Source organism: Panicum hallii, chromosome 6, assembly GCF_002211085.1.
Source record: "Panicum hallii strain FIL2 chromosome 6, PHallii_v3.1, whole genome shotgun sequence".
Lineage (NCBI taxonomy): Eukaryota > Viridiplantae > Streptophyta > Magnoliopsida > Poales > Poaceae > Panicum > Panicum hallii.
Genome location: NC_038047.1, coordinates 41905182 through 41921730, shown reverse-complemented (window position 1 = coordinate 41921730; position 16549 = coordinate 41905182). Strand labels below are relative to the sequence as shown.

The 16549-nt window shown below is 57.7% G+C and overlaps 2 protein-coding genes across 4 annotated transcripts; one reads left to right on the top strand and one right to left on the bottom strand.

Annotated features, from left to right (window-relative positions):
- The first annotated feature begins 205 nt into the window (after positions 1-205).
- On the top strand, positions 206-3431 carry LOC112896434 (IRK-interacting protein-like). 3 transcript variants are annotated; one of them, XM_025964400.1, is made up of 2 exons: positions 206-721; positions 1682-3431. In XM_025964400.1, exons 1-2 carry the CDS (start codon positions 437-439, stop codon positions 3194-3196), a joined length of 1800 nt encoding a protein of 599 aa, XP_025820185.1. In that variant the 5' UTR covers positions 206-436; the 3' UTR covers positions 3197-3431. The 3 variants fall into 3 exon arrangements, with proteins under 3 accessions (XP_025820185.1, XP_025820187.1, XP_025820186.1); XM_025964402.1 differs by lacking the exon at positions 206-721 and adding an exon at positions 866-1546; XM_025964401.1 differs by lacking the exon at positions 206-721 and adding an exon at positions 866-1571.
- Positions 3432-8993: 5562 nt separating this feature from the next.
- Positions 8994-11763, bottom strand: LOC112897199 (transcription factor bHLH130-like). The gene is made up of 6 exons (XM_025965442.1): positions 10856-11763; positions 10354-10679; positions 10116-10262; positions 9963-10028; positions 9698-9766; positions 8994-9431 (listed from the first exon to the last, which is right to left on the bottom strand). Exons 1-6 carry the CDS (start codon positions 11319-11321, stop codon positions 9363-9365), a joined length of 1143 nt encoding a protein of 380 aa, XP_025821227.1. The 5' UTR covers positions 11322-11763; the 3' UTR covers positions 8994-9362.
- Between the last annotated feature and the right edge of the window lie 4786 nt (positions 11764-16549).

Genomic DNA, 16549 nt, shown 5'->3' with positions numbered 1-16549 from the left:
ACAAGGTCACACATCACCAAATCCAGAGCTGGTCCTTTCATTGGCAGCCTGAATCACACAAAAAAACAAATCAGAGGATGGGGTCGGTCTCACACCCAGCCAAATTTAAAAAAAAAAGAAATCCCACACAACCTGCAGCCGGTGAGTGATGCGCCTCTTTCTTTTGCTGTTCTTTTTCCTCCAAGCAAAGCAGCCAACCAACCCGGAGGAAGAAGGCAAGAAGCCATTATTCCTTTCTTCCCTCTCTAACAGCCTAACTCCCCTCCAGTGTCTCCAGTACATTAATTTCCAGGCCCCAATGACGAGAGGCCGCCCCCTCCTCCGGACCTCCGGCCGCCAGCAGCAGTAATTGTAGCGCGCCTCTTCGCGGAGCCACCAGCCCAAGGGCGCGGCGCGCGGCCTTTGACCCGCTCCCGGCTACCACCGCGCCATCGCCATGGCCGCGGACGCCACCACCTCCTCCGCCGCCGCCTACCTCCCGCCAGCGCTCCCGGCCTCGCGCCAGGACATCCAGGCCGCCGTCGCCAAGGCGGCTGAGCTGCGCGCGCTCCACGCCGCGCTCCTCCAGGGCGGCGCCAATGCCGGCGCCTACGCCAGCGCCAGCCGGAGCCCGGCCGTCATCCGCCTCCCGCCGGCCGCGTCGCCGGCGCTCGCCAGGCCAGGCCTCGCCCTCGCGGGCCCGGCCTCCGCTGGTGCCGAGGACTACCCCGTGTTCGCCCCGGTAAGCGGACCATCCAGCTTCTGGCGCTTCCTGCGACCACGCTTGTTTGTCCTGTTGCATACTGTTTCTTGGTACCAGGAGCAAGGGCGTGCGTGAAAGGTGGCCCCTTTGGTGCTGGATTCGCATGTTCTGCCTTTCCATGCTAACGTTTGGGCAAATTTGTGGCCGTTTGATGCTAAGTTAGTGCTGGAATCGATTGCTATTCTTGTTTTGAGAATGTTCTTTTTTCAGAGGTAATCTTGATTTCTAGGTGTAGATTCCAATTTATTGGATGGAGCTTGGTTGGAGTGAAGCTAGAAGCATAGAACGGTAGCCAAGTGGGTCATATTTCATTCTACTAGAGCAAAGCTGTAGGTTGATCAACCAGCTGGTGGATCGGATCTACTGTCTGCTTGGTGTTTTTAGTTAGTCCCTACTTAAGGCAGAAAAATCAAGAATTTGTGAAGATAAACCTTTTTTTCTTTCTTTGTACTTACATTTGCAGAGGGCTGATTTTGCTACCTAATGTTTTTTTCTGTCAACATCCAAGAGCATCCTACTCATGCGGTTTGGTAGGATTAGCCAGCCATTCCCTCAGCATTAAACCGAGCTTTATTTAAGCTGTTTGGTTGGCTGAAAATGTTGCTTTGCTACAAAGTGGGAGCAAATAATAACTTGGGACATCAAAATAAGGTTTTATCCATGGAAACTGCAAAATGCCAACTTATTATTTATTTATTTATTTAGGGTCCTCCTGTACTACAAGCCGATGTGCAGAATCAACTGATGATCAGCCTGGTACTAGGCTACTAGCATGCGTCCACTGAAAGTCTGAAACGTTAAATGGTTGTGTTAAATGTGTTGCCTGTTGGTACAACTATTTCCCGTGGTCCATGCTCGTTTTGCTTCATGCTTCTGTACTTCCATTACAGTTCAACTTCTAACCGGAAGCCTTGCTGCTTGCTTGATGAATTCCGTCAGACTTATGATGAAGAACCCTTGGGTGGCACGAACTACATTCGCCAAGATAACAGGAGTCTATCTGAGAACTGGAGCGGCATGGGATTGGACCATGATGGCCTAGAAGATGAAGTGGCCTTCTCAGACTTCGACAATCACAATACCTTCTCTTCATCAAACAGCGAACTACATTTTTCTTCATCAAATGAGCATCTACGGAACAGAATGGCATGCAGAAACCATCCATCCTTCCTTCAGCCTGCCCTCTCTGCTGACAGTTTGCTCAGGTCAGCCAGCCGGATGACAGACTTAACTGAGTTTAAGGCTGTTACAACATGCAATACCTGCAAACCTGCAACTATCAGTAGGGACACTGAAGCAGATGCCAAGTCCCTGAAAAACCTCAATAGCACAGCGCCACTGTCAATCTACCACCCTGCTGCCTTCTCCCGGACAAGGCACAAAGGGCCACATATTCTTTCGTGGCTCTTACCAAAGTCAAAGAGGAAGCCGAAATCAGACATGTCACCAAACACCATCGAATGCGAGAACATGTCGCAGCTTCTAAAGGAGTGGGGTGTGTTCTCACTAGAGTCCCTGAAGAAAGAGGTCATTGAGGCCAATGAGCACAGGGATGCTGCCCTGCAAGAAGTGTCAGAGGTGAAATCATCATTAGGGGAACTCACTACCAAGCTAGTGAGCCTGGAAGCATACTGTTCGGAACTGAAGAAAGCTCTAAAGCAAGCGACGAGCGCGAAGAACATGCAATCTCACTCAAAGAGATCAACTAGATCAGTTAGTGGCAAAGACAATTCCTTGCCCGTCAGTCATGAAGTCATGGTGGAAGGGTTTTTGCAGATAGTATCTGAGGCCCGTCTCTCCATAAAACAGTTTTGCAAGGTACTAATCCAACAAGTCGAGGATGCTGACAATGGACTATCAGATAAGCTAAATTTACTCCTACAACCTTACCAAATTACGCTCAGCGACAAGCACCCGAAACTAGTGCTGTACCACCTTGAAGCTCTGATGAACCAAGCAATGTACCAAGACTTTGAAAACTGCACGTTCCAGAAGAACGGGTCACCCAAATGCCTCGACCCCAAGCAGGACCGGCAGGAGAACTTTGCCTCTTTCGTGGCCCTGCGCAACCTGAGCTGGAACGAGGTCCTGAAGAAGGGCACCAAGTACCACTGCGAGGACTTCAGCCACTTCTGCGACCAGAAGATGAGCTGCATCGTGTCCACCCTGAACTGGTCGTGGCCGTGGGCCGAGCAGCTGCTGCAATGCTTCTTCGTGGCGTCCAAGTGCATCTGGCTGCTCCATCTGCTGGCGTTCTCCTTCAGCCCACCGCTGACGGTTCTGCGGGTCGAGGAGAACAGGGCGTTCGACCAGATGTACATGGAGGACGTGCTGTTCGACAAGCAGCAGGCGCAGAACCATCCGTCGGCGGCGCAGGTGAAGCTCATGGTGATGCCTGGGTTCTATGTCCAGGACCGGGTGCTCAAATGCAGGGTGCTCTGCAGGTACAGCTAGATCCGAACTTCAGAAGGATACGAGTTTGCCGCTGACTGGAGGTGCCTCTAGTTTTCTTTTGACTGATTGCTAGTGTGATGTAGTAGCATTTGTTTTGACCGTTGACGTGTCTGTCAGTATATCTGTAACATACGAGCGTTGCAAGAGCGCCATGTGTAAGAAAGGTTTTTATGGGAATTCTTAACTTAACAGCTCTGTCATCTGCAATGAAGCCTGTTAACCTCAAATTGTTAAACTTGTACCTAAACCTCGAAATGCTTTGTAGTCTGAATGGTGTACTCTTGAGGACACTGCATCTTTGCTGTAGGCTGACCTCTTTTAGTGTCACCGTTGTCTCATGCCTGATAGTGAACGGAGGCACGAAAGAAAAATTGCAGATACAGGAGAAGTGTTCACAGGAGTAGTTAAGGTGGGAGAACCGGACATCAAAGCAGTTCTAGCGTCTGCAGAACAAACAGAACGAAAGCATACTGGCTGACACAGATAGTAGAGGTAGGGGAAAAAAACTAAAAATTTCAGATCTCCAACAAGAAAGACCCCGGCATCAGCCATTCAGCTCAAGCTAGACTGATCATATCAATGACTTGGCTGATGACACAACCTTGTGTCGCCGTCGCCGATGGCTCGATACTTTCTTGTTCCTTCATAAGTAGCAGAGAGCAATCTCTGGCGAGTTGCTCATGGAGGACGCTCGCATCAGACGCAAATGGCGCGTTGCTGGACATCACCGGGCCGAGCGTGGAGCCGCTTGGGTTGGAGGCCCTCGCGGCGTAAGTTTCGTGTGCGAGACGGCCCACTCAGTCTCCCCCCATCGCGACGGCCTGCGGAGCCCGTCCGGCTCCGAGGCGCACGGGCCGCCCAATTTGGTTGGGCCATGGCCCATTGGCCTTCACCCGCCCGCGAGCGCTTTTCCTCGCGCCGGGGCTGGCGAGCGGGCCGCAGATGCGCAGAGCACGGCGCTGTTGTTTTCTCTCTCGTCTCTTCTGGCTCCTCTTATCACCAATCATGCCGACCCGACCCCTGCTCAAAAAGAAAGAAAAAAAATCATGCCGATCCCTCAGGAGGCCTCACAGCATAGCCCGTCATGGCGCAGGATGATGCCATTGCCCTTCCCATTCCAGGCAGCGCGAGGTCTGCTCCCACTCCCAGTCTCTTCAGCACGGGGAGAATGGAACAGTGGGCACCGGCGCGGCCGCGGCGGAAACCGGCCGCCCGAAACCGGGGGCAGCAGGCATAGCGCCGTTACCCAACCGCTGCGGTGTCAGGCCCGCCGCGGCAGCGGCGGCGCGGGCATCACTGGCCAGGTGCGCTGCACGCAGGTCGCAGGCGACACCAGTACGAGCAGGCGCCGCGACAGCCGCATTCAAGCCGAGGATTCCTGCCTTCTCCCCATCCAATCGTGCCCCGGTATGGAACGCCGCCGGACGCCCCCGGCCATCCCTCTTCCCTGCCGGCTGCCGCTGCGTGGCTCCGTCCTGTGCGTGCGTGGTCCTGCGCTGCACGGCGGCACTAATGTCTCGCCCCGGCACCGCGGCCTGGCCCTGGTTGGTGATCACCGGCCAGGCAGGCAGCCACAGACCACATAGGCAAAAGAGATCGATCGGGGCGTTCCGGTCACCGATCACCGTGGCGCGAATCCCACTCGGGCGCTCGGCACCGGCGCACCGCCGCGCGGAGACGGTCCGTGAAAGTGGAAAGGCGCGGCGAGGGCGAGGCTTTTGGACCTGAGGTGATCGATGCCGGTGCGGTGGTGCTGGTGCACCCATGTCGCCCGGCCTGCAAATCTGGCATCCACATGCACAGTGGACGACGAACCGAACGCGAGCAAAGGCGGAGCTCATTGCCGACTCCACTACCTCGGCGGCAGCCAGCCACCCACCCGCTTCACCCTTTTCACCCCCCGTGCCCGTGCCATCATCTCCCGCGAGACCGTACGCCCGGCGCGGCACAACCTGGCTCGCCACGTCGGGTTTGCATTGGGTTGGGGGAGGTGCGCCGGGGCGAGTAAAGTTGCAGCAGCGCACTGTGCCTGATCCTGATGGTGTGTCCCGTAGGGCGGGCACATGGACGCAGAAAAGGCTGCGCCCATGGATGTTGCTCCATCGATCGGACGTAGGTGCTGTTCGGATCCATATAGCAAAAGAGCAAAAGGGCAAAATTTTTACCATTTGCTAAAAGTAGCAAAAATTTTGCCCTTCGAGATGTTCGGATCCTCCAGAAAAAAATTTGCCCTTTTGATGTGTCGGCCTCCGCCCCCGCCGTCCGCCGCCCGGCCTCCGCCCCCGCCGCCCGGCCTCCGCCCCCCGCCCGCGCCTCGGCCTCCGCCCCCGCCGTCCGCCGCCCGGCCTCCGCCCCCCGCCCGCGCCTCGGCCTCCGACCCCCCCCCCCCCGCCGCCCGGCCTCCGCCCGCCCCGCCGCCCGCCGCCCAACCCCGCGCCTCGGCCTCCGGCGCCCGCCGCCCGACCCCGCGCGAGATTGGGGGATTCGGGGGCGGAGGCCGAGGCGCGGCGGGGGCGGAGGCCGGGCGGCGGACGGCGGAGGCCGAGGCGCGGCGGACAGCGGAGGCCGGGCGGGGGGCGGGGGCCGGGCGTCGGGGGCGGAGGCCAGGCGGCGGGGGCGGACGGCGGGGGCGGAGGCCGAGCGGCGGACGGCGGAGGCCGAGGCGCGGCGGACAGCGGAGGGGGCGGAGGCCGGGCGGCGGGGCGGAGGGGGCGGAGGCCGAGGCGCGGCGGACGGCGGAGGCCGGGCGGGGGGCGGGGGCCGGGCGGCGGGGGCGGGGGCGGGCGGAGGGGGCGGACGGCGGGGGCGGAGGCCGGGCGGCGGGCGGGGGCCGGGCGGGGGCGGAGGCCGGGCGGCGGACGGTGGGGGGCGGGCGCGGGGTCGGGCGGCGGCGTCGGAATCTGCTATTTTGCTACCTCCTCTCGCTCTTTCCCTTTCAACGGGTGGTGTTCGGGTGTAAACGGAAAAAAAACGGCAACTATTTTCCCTTTTGCCCTTTTACGGTTGGATCCGGGCCGTAGTAGCAGCGTATGGTCGCTGGACGGAGGAGCCCCTGCCTGACATGATGCCACCTGCGTGCGCCGCGCAGTCGTTCGCCTTTCCCTTTTGCCGGGTCACTCATGCACGCCGCGTCGGGATCTCGAGCGTCTGCATCTCGGCACGGTGGTCGACTGGCCCAGGAGCACTTTTTTCCTCGGAGAGTTGGCGACCCGTCCGAGACGCCTTTGTGGGCTTTCGGTTTTTCAACGTACGGCGGGGTCGAGTCGGTACGGTACGGGCTGCCCGTACAAAGCAGTAGCATCGGATCGAAGAACATGAGTTCTTCTAGCTAGCTCAGCTGCTGCGTTCCCAGGGTCGCAAGTCGCAGCCTGTACCGGGGCGTACGCCGGTGAGCTTTGGCCAATTGCACCGCCAGGGCGGATGCTTCCGGGGGATCGACATCGACTGGCATCGCCGTCCCGTCCCCGTCCCAAGAATCTTCCGCCGCCGTAGTGCATCCAGCGGCCAGCGTGTACTCCACATTAAGGTCGCCGGCCGGCCGGAGTTGACATCGGCCGCCTAGCCGGTAGCGGTCTTTATTTTATGGGGTTGACAAATCGCCCGGGTTGACCTGGCCGCTATTTTAATCGAGCCAAGCTCTGTAACCTTTGACTTCTCTCCGACGCGGCCTACCATCTAGGAGCACCAGTATACTACGTAGTAGGCTGGTTCAAGTCTTGGAGAGAGAGAAAGAGAGGTGCGGGGTTTACGACCCAATGATAGCCTTCTCCCGATCCAATGGCCAGCTTACGTAACGCCCGCGCCCGCGCCGGCGCCGTGCGAGTCTGAATGCGTTGCACCGGAGCATGGGTGGCAACGGGAACCGGGAGCGGCGCGCACGGCCGGTACGTACCCAGGACAGGGCACCGGAAAAAGGACGCGTGGAGACCGCGGAGATCCGAGGGCGGTGTAAAGGCACGCTCGGCGGGTAAACAAGCGCTGGCCGTCAACTTCCTTTCACCGTCACCGCAGGTACACCTGTCCCTCTGGTCTCTACCCTGCCCGTCCTGCGCCGCCTCCGTCATTTCCCTCCCCCCGGAAGCCAACGGTGGTGCTCTTTCACGTGAAGCAAAAGGTGAAAATTCAGTTCGCTTGATGACCTGAAGCTTCCACTCCGTCATTTCCTTGCATTTGGGATTTCCGACCTCCTTATGAAGCCCCAAAATACCAAATCCCTGACTACATGTGCGTGCGTGGCTCCGCTTGTTCTGGAACCACTCCGGCTATCCGTGACACGGGCCGCGAAAAGACAAGCGCAGGCCAAACTTTCTCCCGGCGCGCGACAGCGCCGTCAAAACGGCCGCCGGCCCCACGCGCGCGCGGCTCCCCGTCGACCCCTCCGGCCCTCCCCGGGCCACACGGCGGCGGCGGCGAAGACACACGGGCAGAGAGGCGTCGCTTTCGCCGGCCGCCGCCGCACGGAAAAGGGGTTCGCCCGCGCCCCGATCCGATGGCCGCGATCCCGCGCGCCCGCGCCGCCGCTGACGCGTTCCGTCTCGGGAAACGGCGCGTCCGCACGCCCGGCCCGCCCGGGGGACCACGCGGCCGCCCGGGGCCCGGCCGCGCACTCCACGCCGCCAGCTCCGCCAACACCCCCCCCCCCCCCCCACCCACCCGCGGAATTCTTCCGCTTTCTCCCCACCCACGCGACTCGGCGATGGCGGAAGAAGGGCTTCGTCATCGATGGATCCAGGTACTCGCGTGCGCGTCAAGAAAGTATCCGCAAAGGCGGATCTCATCCATCCTGCTCCGGCCTACCGAAACCTACCAGGTACACGGATCCACACATTCATGGACACACACACACTTACTTGTTCCACAAATAACGTTCGATTGCGTTCAAAAACAAACGATGTTTTCGAAAATTCAAAGTTTTCATTCATGATGATCACAGCCGATGAAATTACGAGAGGACATGGGCACAAAAGGTAGCCTTTTTTCCCCCTGCCTGGCCATGAATCTTTTTCCTCAGCTCTCCGACCTTATCCCCACGAAGCGAAGCGAAGATCTCCGCGCCCCATGAGCGACCGCGCGCGACGCGCCGGCCCGGCCGGACGCCGGCCGCTCTCACGAATTGACGTGCACCCCCGTCGCCTCCCCGAGTCCCCACACGCACCCATCACCTTTCCTTTCCCTCTCCGTTTTCCTCCTCCCAAGCCTGAACGCCGGAAACGGAACGACCAAGCGTCTCAACAGAGCAGAGAAAAAAGCACGGCCCCCAAATACTCGGGGGACAGTTCGATCGAGTTCCCACGGCGGCCGCCGCCGTGCCGCCATGCCCACAGGTTTCGGTTCTCGCTTCGAGATGAGAACAAGGAAGTAGATGGACGGACAGCGACAGTTCACGGAAAAGAAAACTGCCCGCGTTCGACGAACCTGAGAACCTCCTCCCGCTGGGCCCGTTGAACTCGCCTCGACGTCGCCGGAGAAGAAGGCCGATTAAAATAGTCTCTTGGAAAACTTGGAGGATTGAGGAATTGCAAGAGAAGCTTCGGTCGCGCTACCGTAAAACGCCTCTCGCTCTCACCGCTTCATGGAAACCTAACCCAGATCGCGCATGGTCCTGCAGCGGCATGGCCGAGAAGCAAGGGACGACGCCAATGCAATGCAAGATTTATTGGCCACGAGAAGGATTTCGTTTCTTTTCTTTTTCTTTTTGGACAAGAACGAGAGGTGTTGGTGTGGGAACGGTCTAAAAATGGCGCTACTTCTACAACAGCTGCTGCTAACAGTAAAAATGCAGAAGCACAGCAGTAACTTTCTACGGAAATGGCGCGATGCAATTGGACATGGGCGTGCAGGACGGTATATATATAGCAAAAGTTACAGCGAAAACTAATTACTATACAATTCTCCCCCCTCCCTCCCACGCCTCTCCCACAATCCCAATCCCACACGCTTGAATGCTTGATGATGCCACTGCTCCTGCGCTCCAGCCCCCGGCCCGGCGCTCTGAAGCTCTCACCGTTCTGCAGCCTCCACTCCAACGACCCAGAGAAACGAGAGCTACGGTTCTGTTCTGCAACCCCCATCAACAATCCCAAGATCCAAATGATGATGATGATGACGACGACGTCTCCCGAGGCCTCTCTCCAGGTGTCTTGCACGGTGAAGGCGCCCTGGGGCTTCAGCAGGAGAACTGCCGCTGCTGCTTGCTCGCCGAGCAGGTGCAGCTGGCGCGGCTCTCGTTCAGCACCTTCAATGGACGAGCAGATCACTGTCAAAGCTCAGTTTTTTATTATAAAAAAAAGCTCGGTTTTTTTTTGTTTTTGGATCGTGTGATGCGGATAAGAACAGGTAAAAAAGCAGATTGCAGGTGACCCTCGCCGTCAGCCGCAGGGCAGATCGCGGCTTCTTGTTTGGACGTCACTGGCGACGGCAAGTTGACCTTTGCAGCTAAGCTACCGACAAAGAGTGATCATTTGCTGGGGGAGTAAGAGTAATCCGGTGGCGAGATCGTACCTTGACCTGCTGCTGGAGATCCTTGATGTAGTCGACGGCCAAATCCAGCATGTCTGAGGTGTTGGTTTGCTGCAGGGAATGGGAAGTACACACACCGGTCAATTCTGGAGGGGTGGTCCTCGCATCGCATGGCATGGCAGATTTGCGAACCACAGAGACTACTGATCTATCGCCTAGTGTTTCCTATTGGGGAGATGAGACGAGCCGGGATTGGCGCAGGGGCAGGGCTACAGGATGCGCAGTGAGGTGAGGTGAGGTCAGTTACCTTGTCCATGTTGGGCACGAGCTCCTGGAGCTTCCTGATTCGCTCGCTGATCTTTGTCCTCCGCACCTGGATGGCCATCATTGGTCAGAGAGATCGAGGCGTCAGCCAATTGCTCAACCGCGGGCTGATATTTAAGCAAGGAAGCTCGCTCACCCGCTCGGCGATGCTGCGCGGGTGCGTGGCGCACCCGCGCTTGGCGCGGATCTTGCAGGGCACGGCGTCCTGGAACTGGAGGAACTTCTCAATGGCCGCCATCTCCGACGACGTCTTGGGCAGGCTGAACTGCTGCGTCAGGCCGCTCTGCACCGCCGATCAATCATCGTCATTAGATATGCTATGAGAAATGGAAGCGGTAGAACAGTGGACGGGCGGCCGCCGGAGATGCACGCACCTGGCCAGGTTCCGACGGGTCCCGCGGGCGTTTCATCCCGGACAGGTTCTCCGACATGAGCGACGACGAGTCCTCCCACCCGGAGCTCATCGGGTACCCGGGGATGTAGCCCCTGCCGCCGCCGGCGCCCTCGGGGCTGCTCCCGCCGAGCTCCTCGCTGCCCATCTCCGAGATCTGAGACATCAGGGAGCCCTGCCGCGACGAGAAGCTGAGCTGGCCCTTGAGCCTGCCGCCCCCGCCGCCGGAGGTGGAGTCGGCAGCGGCGGCCGCGCTGGCGCCGTTGCTGAAGCCGACGCCCATCCCGGCCCGCAGCATGCCCCCGTACCCTGAATTGAGCAAAACGGCGCGGCAAGGACGGGCGCGCTCAGTTCCGGAAATAGAAACGTTTCCAACAAGAACTCGCCAAGAACAGAGCGGCAATAATTGCGGCGCAGGGAGCGAGCATGGCAGGAGTGGCAACTATGAGAGTACCAAAAGAAGGCCGGGTTAAGGAGGGACCAACCGTTGTCCATGTTCAAATGATTGAGGAACCCGGCGGGGGAGCTGCTCTGCCGGATCAGGCTGCTGGCGCCGGCGGTCGGGGCCTCCATGCCGGAGCTGACGGTGCGGTAGAGCCCGGACTCCACGGCGGCCATCTGTTGCTGCTGCTGCTGCTGCTGCTGGGAGTGGAACATCATCTGCTGCTGCTGGGAGGCCATGGCGGCCGCGTCCGGGAAGTGCGCCGCGGCGGGGGCATGCGGCGCCGGCGCCGGCGGCTTGTCCCTGATCTGGTGGTCGGCCAGGAACCTGGAGAAGACGTTGTCGGCGCCGTGTTCGGGGCTGCCGGCGCGCGGCCCGGGCTGGAGGAAGTCCTCGCAGACCTCGCCGAGCAGCGTGCTCGGCGCCGATCTGTAGCGCAGCAGCCCGGACGATGTCATCGGCGGCTGCACCGGCAGGTTCAGATCCTTGGACACCGGCGAGCCATACATCACCTCACCGCCCCGGCTGTCTCTCCCCTTTCCCAATCCCCCCTCCCCACCCCACTCCCGAGCACCAATTCTCCCCGACAACCCACCGCGGAATCAAGAACCACACGGCCACCACTACCACCGCCTCCCCGCCATGGCCGCACCCACACGCACAGGAGCCCGCAACACAAACCCCCAGCGAATCAACCCCAAGCAATCCAACGAACCCCGAGACACGGAAAAAAACAGAACTTTCCAGCCGACGAACACAGCGCCAAATTGCTTTTTGCGCTCGATATCTCCACCAGCTTCCCCAAGCTGCTCCCTCTCTCTCCCTATCCACAGCTTTTGTACGGCGGCGGTAGAAGAGGGGAAGGAAAAGGAGGGAGAGCCAGCAGCAGAACCGAGAAGAAGCGGCGGTGGTGGTGGCTTGGGGTGGGGGGGGGGGGGGGGTCCTCCGCTCTGCTTTTGCGGTACTAGTTTAATTCACGGATTGGATTGGGGGGGTGGCGACTGTGTGCGTGTGCGTGGAGCAAATTTTATATGTGTGGGAGTGAGGGGGGAGCTCTTGGCGATCGCTCGCGGCCAGCTCGGTGGAGAGGGAGGAGGGCGGAAGTGACGAGACTGCCCTCGGCTCCAGGGAGAAGACGGTGCCGGGGCATGGTCCACGGACGGATGGGTCGCTGCGCCGGTGCTTTCGCTTGGAGTGACCGCCCGGGGGCGAGATTACGGATCTGCCCCTTGGTTGACATTTCGGCGTGAGAAAAGGTCGCCGGCGCGTTGAGCTCCCACCCCCGTCTACGCTGCAGGTTGGAAATGATTGATCGTGTGGAAATTACTGTGGATACACGTAGCACCTTTGTGTATCCTGTGTAGATCTTGAAAAAATGACACCGTGGATGGTGACAGGTGAAAAACATTGTTCACTTGCGAACACATACAAGCACCCGTGATTTCGGGAGAAAATGATGATACAATCTAGAGCACGGCAGAAGTTTTTTGTCACGTCTAGATCGTATGGTGAATTTGATAAGGAGCTCATTGGGGATACTAGTATTCCGCGAACATTAATATTGGATTTCTCATGTAGAAAAATAGGATGAAGTATTCTTCCGCTCATTTCACCACATCACTTTGTCGCCACACTTTAACCTTTATGAGATACATGAAATGACAAAATCAGAACTAGAAACAACAAAAAATGCAATGCGAGTATTTTTTTTTCTTTTTCTTATGATAGCATTGGATAGCAATTATATCCTGACCAGCTAAGTAATAAACCTTGAACATAGAATCCCCGACATCCTACGGTATCGAGATAAACAACAAACAAAGGTTGAGATTTGAGAACTAGCTTACGAAAGCGTTACAAATTCCGGTAGTTAGCGAGAAGTAGGTACAGGCAAAAAAATCAACATGAGAAGAACTGCTCAATTAGCTAGGTTTCGTGTTAGAGAATTTAATTCCATACTAGTTCCACGCGACAGAGACTTTGCAAAAAAAAAAAGAACACGACGCTTGTTAATCCGGAAGAACAGTCTCACAAGCACGCCCACGCACAAAAACAGCAAAATGACCAAACAGCCAAGCAAAGAGAGCTCCACCCATGCCTCGCTAAACAAAAAGAAAATAAGAAAAAACGAAAGAAAAGGGAAAAGCCTCACTAAGGCGACCTTTCCAAGCGGAAATGACTTGGTAACCAGAAAAGGTGCGGCCAGCAGCCAGTGTCTGGCTTCAAAGCAAGCTTAGCCGCGGCGGGGCCCCACGCGCCCACGGTCACCTGGGTATGTTTGTTGCTGGTTCCCGGCTGTGGTCGTGCCGGGCGGGAGGACCAACTTGCGTGCCCGTGACCATTTTAAGCAACTCCGCGCAGGCTGTTTCCGGCAGCAAGCCAAGGTTGGGTTCGGGTTTTGACGCTCTCCGGAAAGCACGGATCGACTGCGAGGGGTCGGGTGGGGGCAGGGATGGAATTCCCCTCCCCACCCCGCCCCTGCCATGCCCTGGGCCCGCCGCAGTTGCAGGGCTGTGATTGGCGGATGCGCGCACCCCCTCTCCCTGTGCGAGTGTGTTTGTTTCCTTGCTTTTCGATTTGACGCTTCTTCATTCCCCATGTGCGGACCGGGACTCGCCGCTCGCACGGCGAAAAGTCCAGCTCTGATTTTTCCTTTTCTTTTTTTGATGGGGTAGCTATGATTTTTCCATGGTGCAGTGTTAGAGCTGGGCTGTTTAGCAAGATCGCATCACCAATTATTTTTTATTTTCTGAATTTTTAAAAGATGGAGACTGCTGGATTCCTGGATCACACCGGCTGGTACGACAAGTTAAACGAAACAGCTTGCGAGATTTCTCGCGATCCAAAACTGGTTGATGCCGTCGCGCACCGTTGCGCGCTGACGCCATGCAGCCGCGTTCGGGCACGCGCGGCGCACGGCGAGACGGACGACGAGACGAGACCGATGGCCTCTGCACGCGCCGCGACGCCAGGGATGGGAACGTGCGCGCGGACACGGCCGAGGGCCGAGGCCGAGGCGTGCCGGCCTCGCCATGCCGATCGGGACCGGGCAACCGCACGCCCCGTCCTCCGAAGCAACGGAACCGCCGACGCGCAGTCGCGTTGCGTCACCGGGGCGCGGCCGCCGCGTTCCGGGGGAAGAAAAGGAGGCGCCGCGGTTGCCGCCGCCGCACCGGCCGGCCCGCGCTACCGTCCAAAGCGCGCGTGGGCATGACGCCGGCGGTCGAGCGGCGACGTCACCGCGGTATCAAGGCTGGGCGGCCGGACGTGCCGACACCGCCGCCTTTATCTCCGGCCGTTCCGCGTGGCGCGAGCAGCTAGCTACAGGAGCCCCTCTTTCTAATCCTGGGCGTAAGAACAAGCCCTTCCAGGATAAAGGCCAGACTCTCTGCGCAAATGATTGCCATCGGTAGCTACTACTAGTGACGTGGCCTACCTTTGGTGGACTTTTTACTAGAGCTCTGGTGCTGGTCGTTAGTCAACGGCTCCACTGATGCAGCAGCTGCTTATAGCTGGCTGGCTCCTGGTTGTGGTTGCGAGCGGGCTATAGACTGGCTGATTTTAAAATGGCAGCACGAGGACGGGGTGGGGGTTTCTTAAAACTGGAGTCGCCCGTGTGCAGCTCAGAGGGTTGACGAACTGTTCCGTTGTTTAATGATGGAGGTTTCTTGGGGAAAGCCCTGCGGTTGACGATGACACAAGTGAGCCTTGTTTACAAATTTTTTTTCTCTTCTCCCCTTCTTTTTTGGCCGCCGCTCCTTCGTTCTCCGTCCGTCACGTCCCGTCCCGGCGGCGCCGAATCGGCCACGGCCCTGACCCGCCGGCCGCCGCGCGGCGCGTCCCGTCGCGCCATTGCTTGGGCCGCCTCGAGCCGAACCCACTTTCCCTCGCCGTGGCGTGCACCGCCGCCAATCATGGGTCGCGTCTTGTACCCCCGTGTACACGACGCCGCCGCTAGATCACGGGCGCAAGCGAGCGACCACGCGCGCGCCGTACCTTCTCGTCTCTTTTGGTAGCTGCCGGCGTACGCGTACGCCGCGGATTCATCGGATTTTTTTTTTTAAAAAAAGAAACTGGATTCATCGGAATGGGTCTTGACTTGTGAACCCATTTCGGATGAGAAAGTGGATGACCTGCCACTGAACTTACGCCGGCAGTAGACATCCAAAACGGTTCAAGTGACCTGATGGAGTGACCAGGCAGGCAGCAGATGTCGAGCTCTTCAACGACGGACTGTGGACAGTCTACATCTCAAATCTCAAATAAAGAAAAACCGAGAAATTAAAAAAACTGGAACATGACGGTGGTCTAATCTGGTTCCAATGCTGCATCCCCCAACACCTGAGATGTGAGATGTATCCGGGTGCGGAGGACACGCGAGGGACAGCGGCAGGTGCCCGCCATTTCGGATCCAAGTCAGCAGCAGCGCCCGGAGAGGCTAGCTCCTGCTCGCCTGCTCGGGGGACCGACAGATCCCTGAACCTCACAGCTCAACATGTCCCGTTACCATGTTTGGAGCTGGATTTCTCGATTTAGAAATTGTGCGAACTCTGCGCTCTCAGAGTTCGCCGCAAGATGCGATCTTGAAATCTATATTAGTAGTATTTTCTCTCTTTTTTTTTTGAAGCAAGATAGTAGTATTCTCTGACAATGTACTGTTTCGTATACTTTGGTTGTTGCATGCAGTCTTGTGACTTTGAGCTGACAAATTTGCTCACCTGCCTTCAACCTAGACGACATACTCCTGCCTGAAGCACAACTGAAAAATAACTCCTAGCATGTTAACGAGATGTATTGTCAGAGCTCATACGAGTAACACTGTCACAGCCTGCTAGTCTGCTCTAACCCAACAAGAAAATAAATTTTTAAAAATAGTGGCAGGAGATAGATGGGGACGCGGAGATCCAATCTGCTAGATCTCTGAATATTTTTCCGCCCCGTCCTGAACCCGAACCCGGTAAAGCGGAGGAGCAAAGCAGGAGGCTCGCTCACGTGGGCCGCACGTGCGGCGAGAAAAAAAAAGGCAGAGGCCCAATAGAGCCGCCAAGCCCCAGGACGCTCTTCAGAGGCAGCGCGGCTGCGCTGCCAAGAGGTGCTTCGTTCGTGCTCTTCGCAGTTAAAAAGCAGTTCTGATCGGGGTTTATGGAGGGCGGGCCCCCCGTGATGCTGATCTGACTGGCGCGTGGGGGCCGCGCCATCTTGAGCGCCTGGCTAGCGGGCCAGGTGAGGTGACCATGTTGGTCGCTGGAGGACGGACGAGACTGGAGACCCCCATCACCGTGTCTTGCTCCCTGGCTAGCTAGTCCCTGCAGCTTGTGATTGTCTACTGCGTACTTGATCATGCACTGATGCTCGGATAGATCCTTTTCGGCTCCAATGATTTCTGATCTATATCTAGCACTAGCGCAACGATTACACCTTGCCATTCCAGTTCATCGTCGGTAGAAAGTGCAAGGGGACCAATCACAACTGCATCCATGAGCTGATTCAACCAGGAACAGAGTTACTGCATCCAATTACTGGGGGTGAAAAGGATGCCATTCTCTCTTTTTTAACCAAAAAAAGAAATAACATTCTGACAGGGTGCATGCATAAATTAAGTTGCAACTGTAGCACAGTACACATATGCTAAACACTACTTCTATCAGGTAGTTTTCACTTGGCAACGTACGCCTGCGAACTTGGCTGGGCCTCGATCTCCGTACAGAAACCGGCGAGTCCGAGGTAGTTTCCACTT

Bases quoted from the DNA above. Each gene is read 5' to 3' on its own strand.
- LOC112896434 (XM_025964400.1), top strand. From the start codon at position 437: ATGGCCGCGGACGCCACCACCTCCTCCGCCGCCGCCTACCTCCCGCCA. The intron at 722-1,681 runs GTAAGCGGACCA...GAATTCCGTCAG, and splicing joins ACTACCCCGTGTTCGCCCCG to ACTTATGATGAAGAACCCTT.
- LOC112897199 (XM_025965442.1), bottom strand. From the start codon at position 11,321: ATGTATGGCTCGCCGGTGTCCAAGGATCTGAACCTGCCGGTGCAGCCG. The intron at 10,680-10,855 runs GTTGGTCCCTCC...TGCTCAATTCAG, and splicing joins TCATTTGAACATGGACAACG to GGTACGGGGGCATGCTGCGG. The intron at 10,263-10,353 runs GTGCGTGCATCT...TCGGCGGTGCAG, and splicing joins ACCCGTCGGAACCTGGCCAG to AGCGGCCTGACGCAGCAGTT.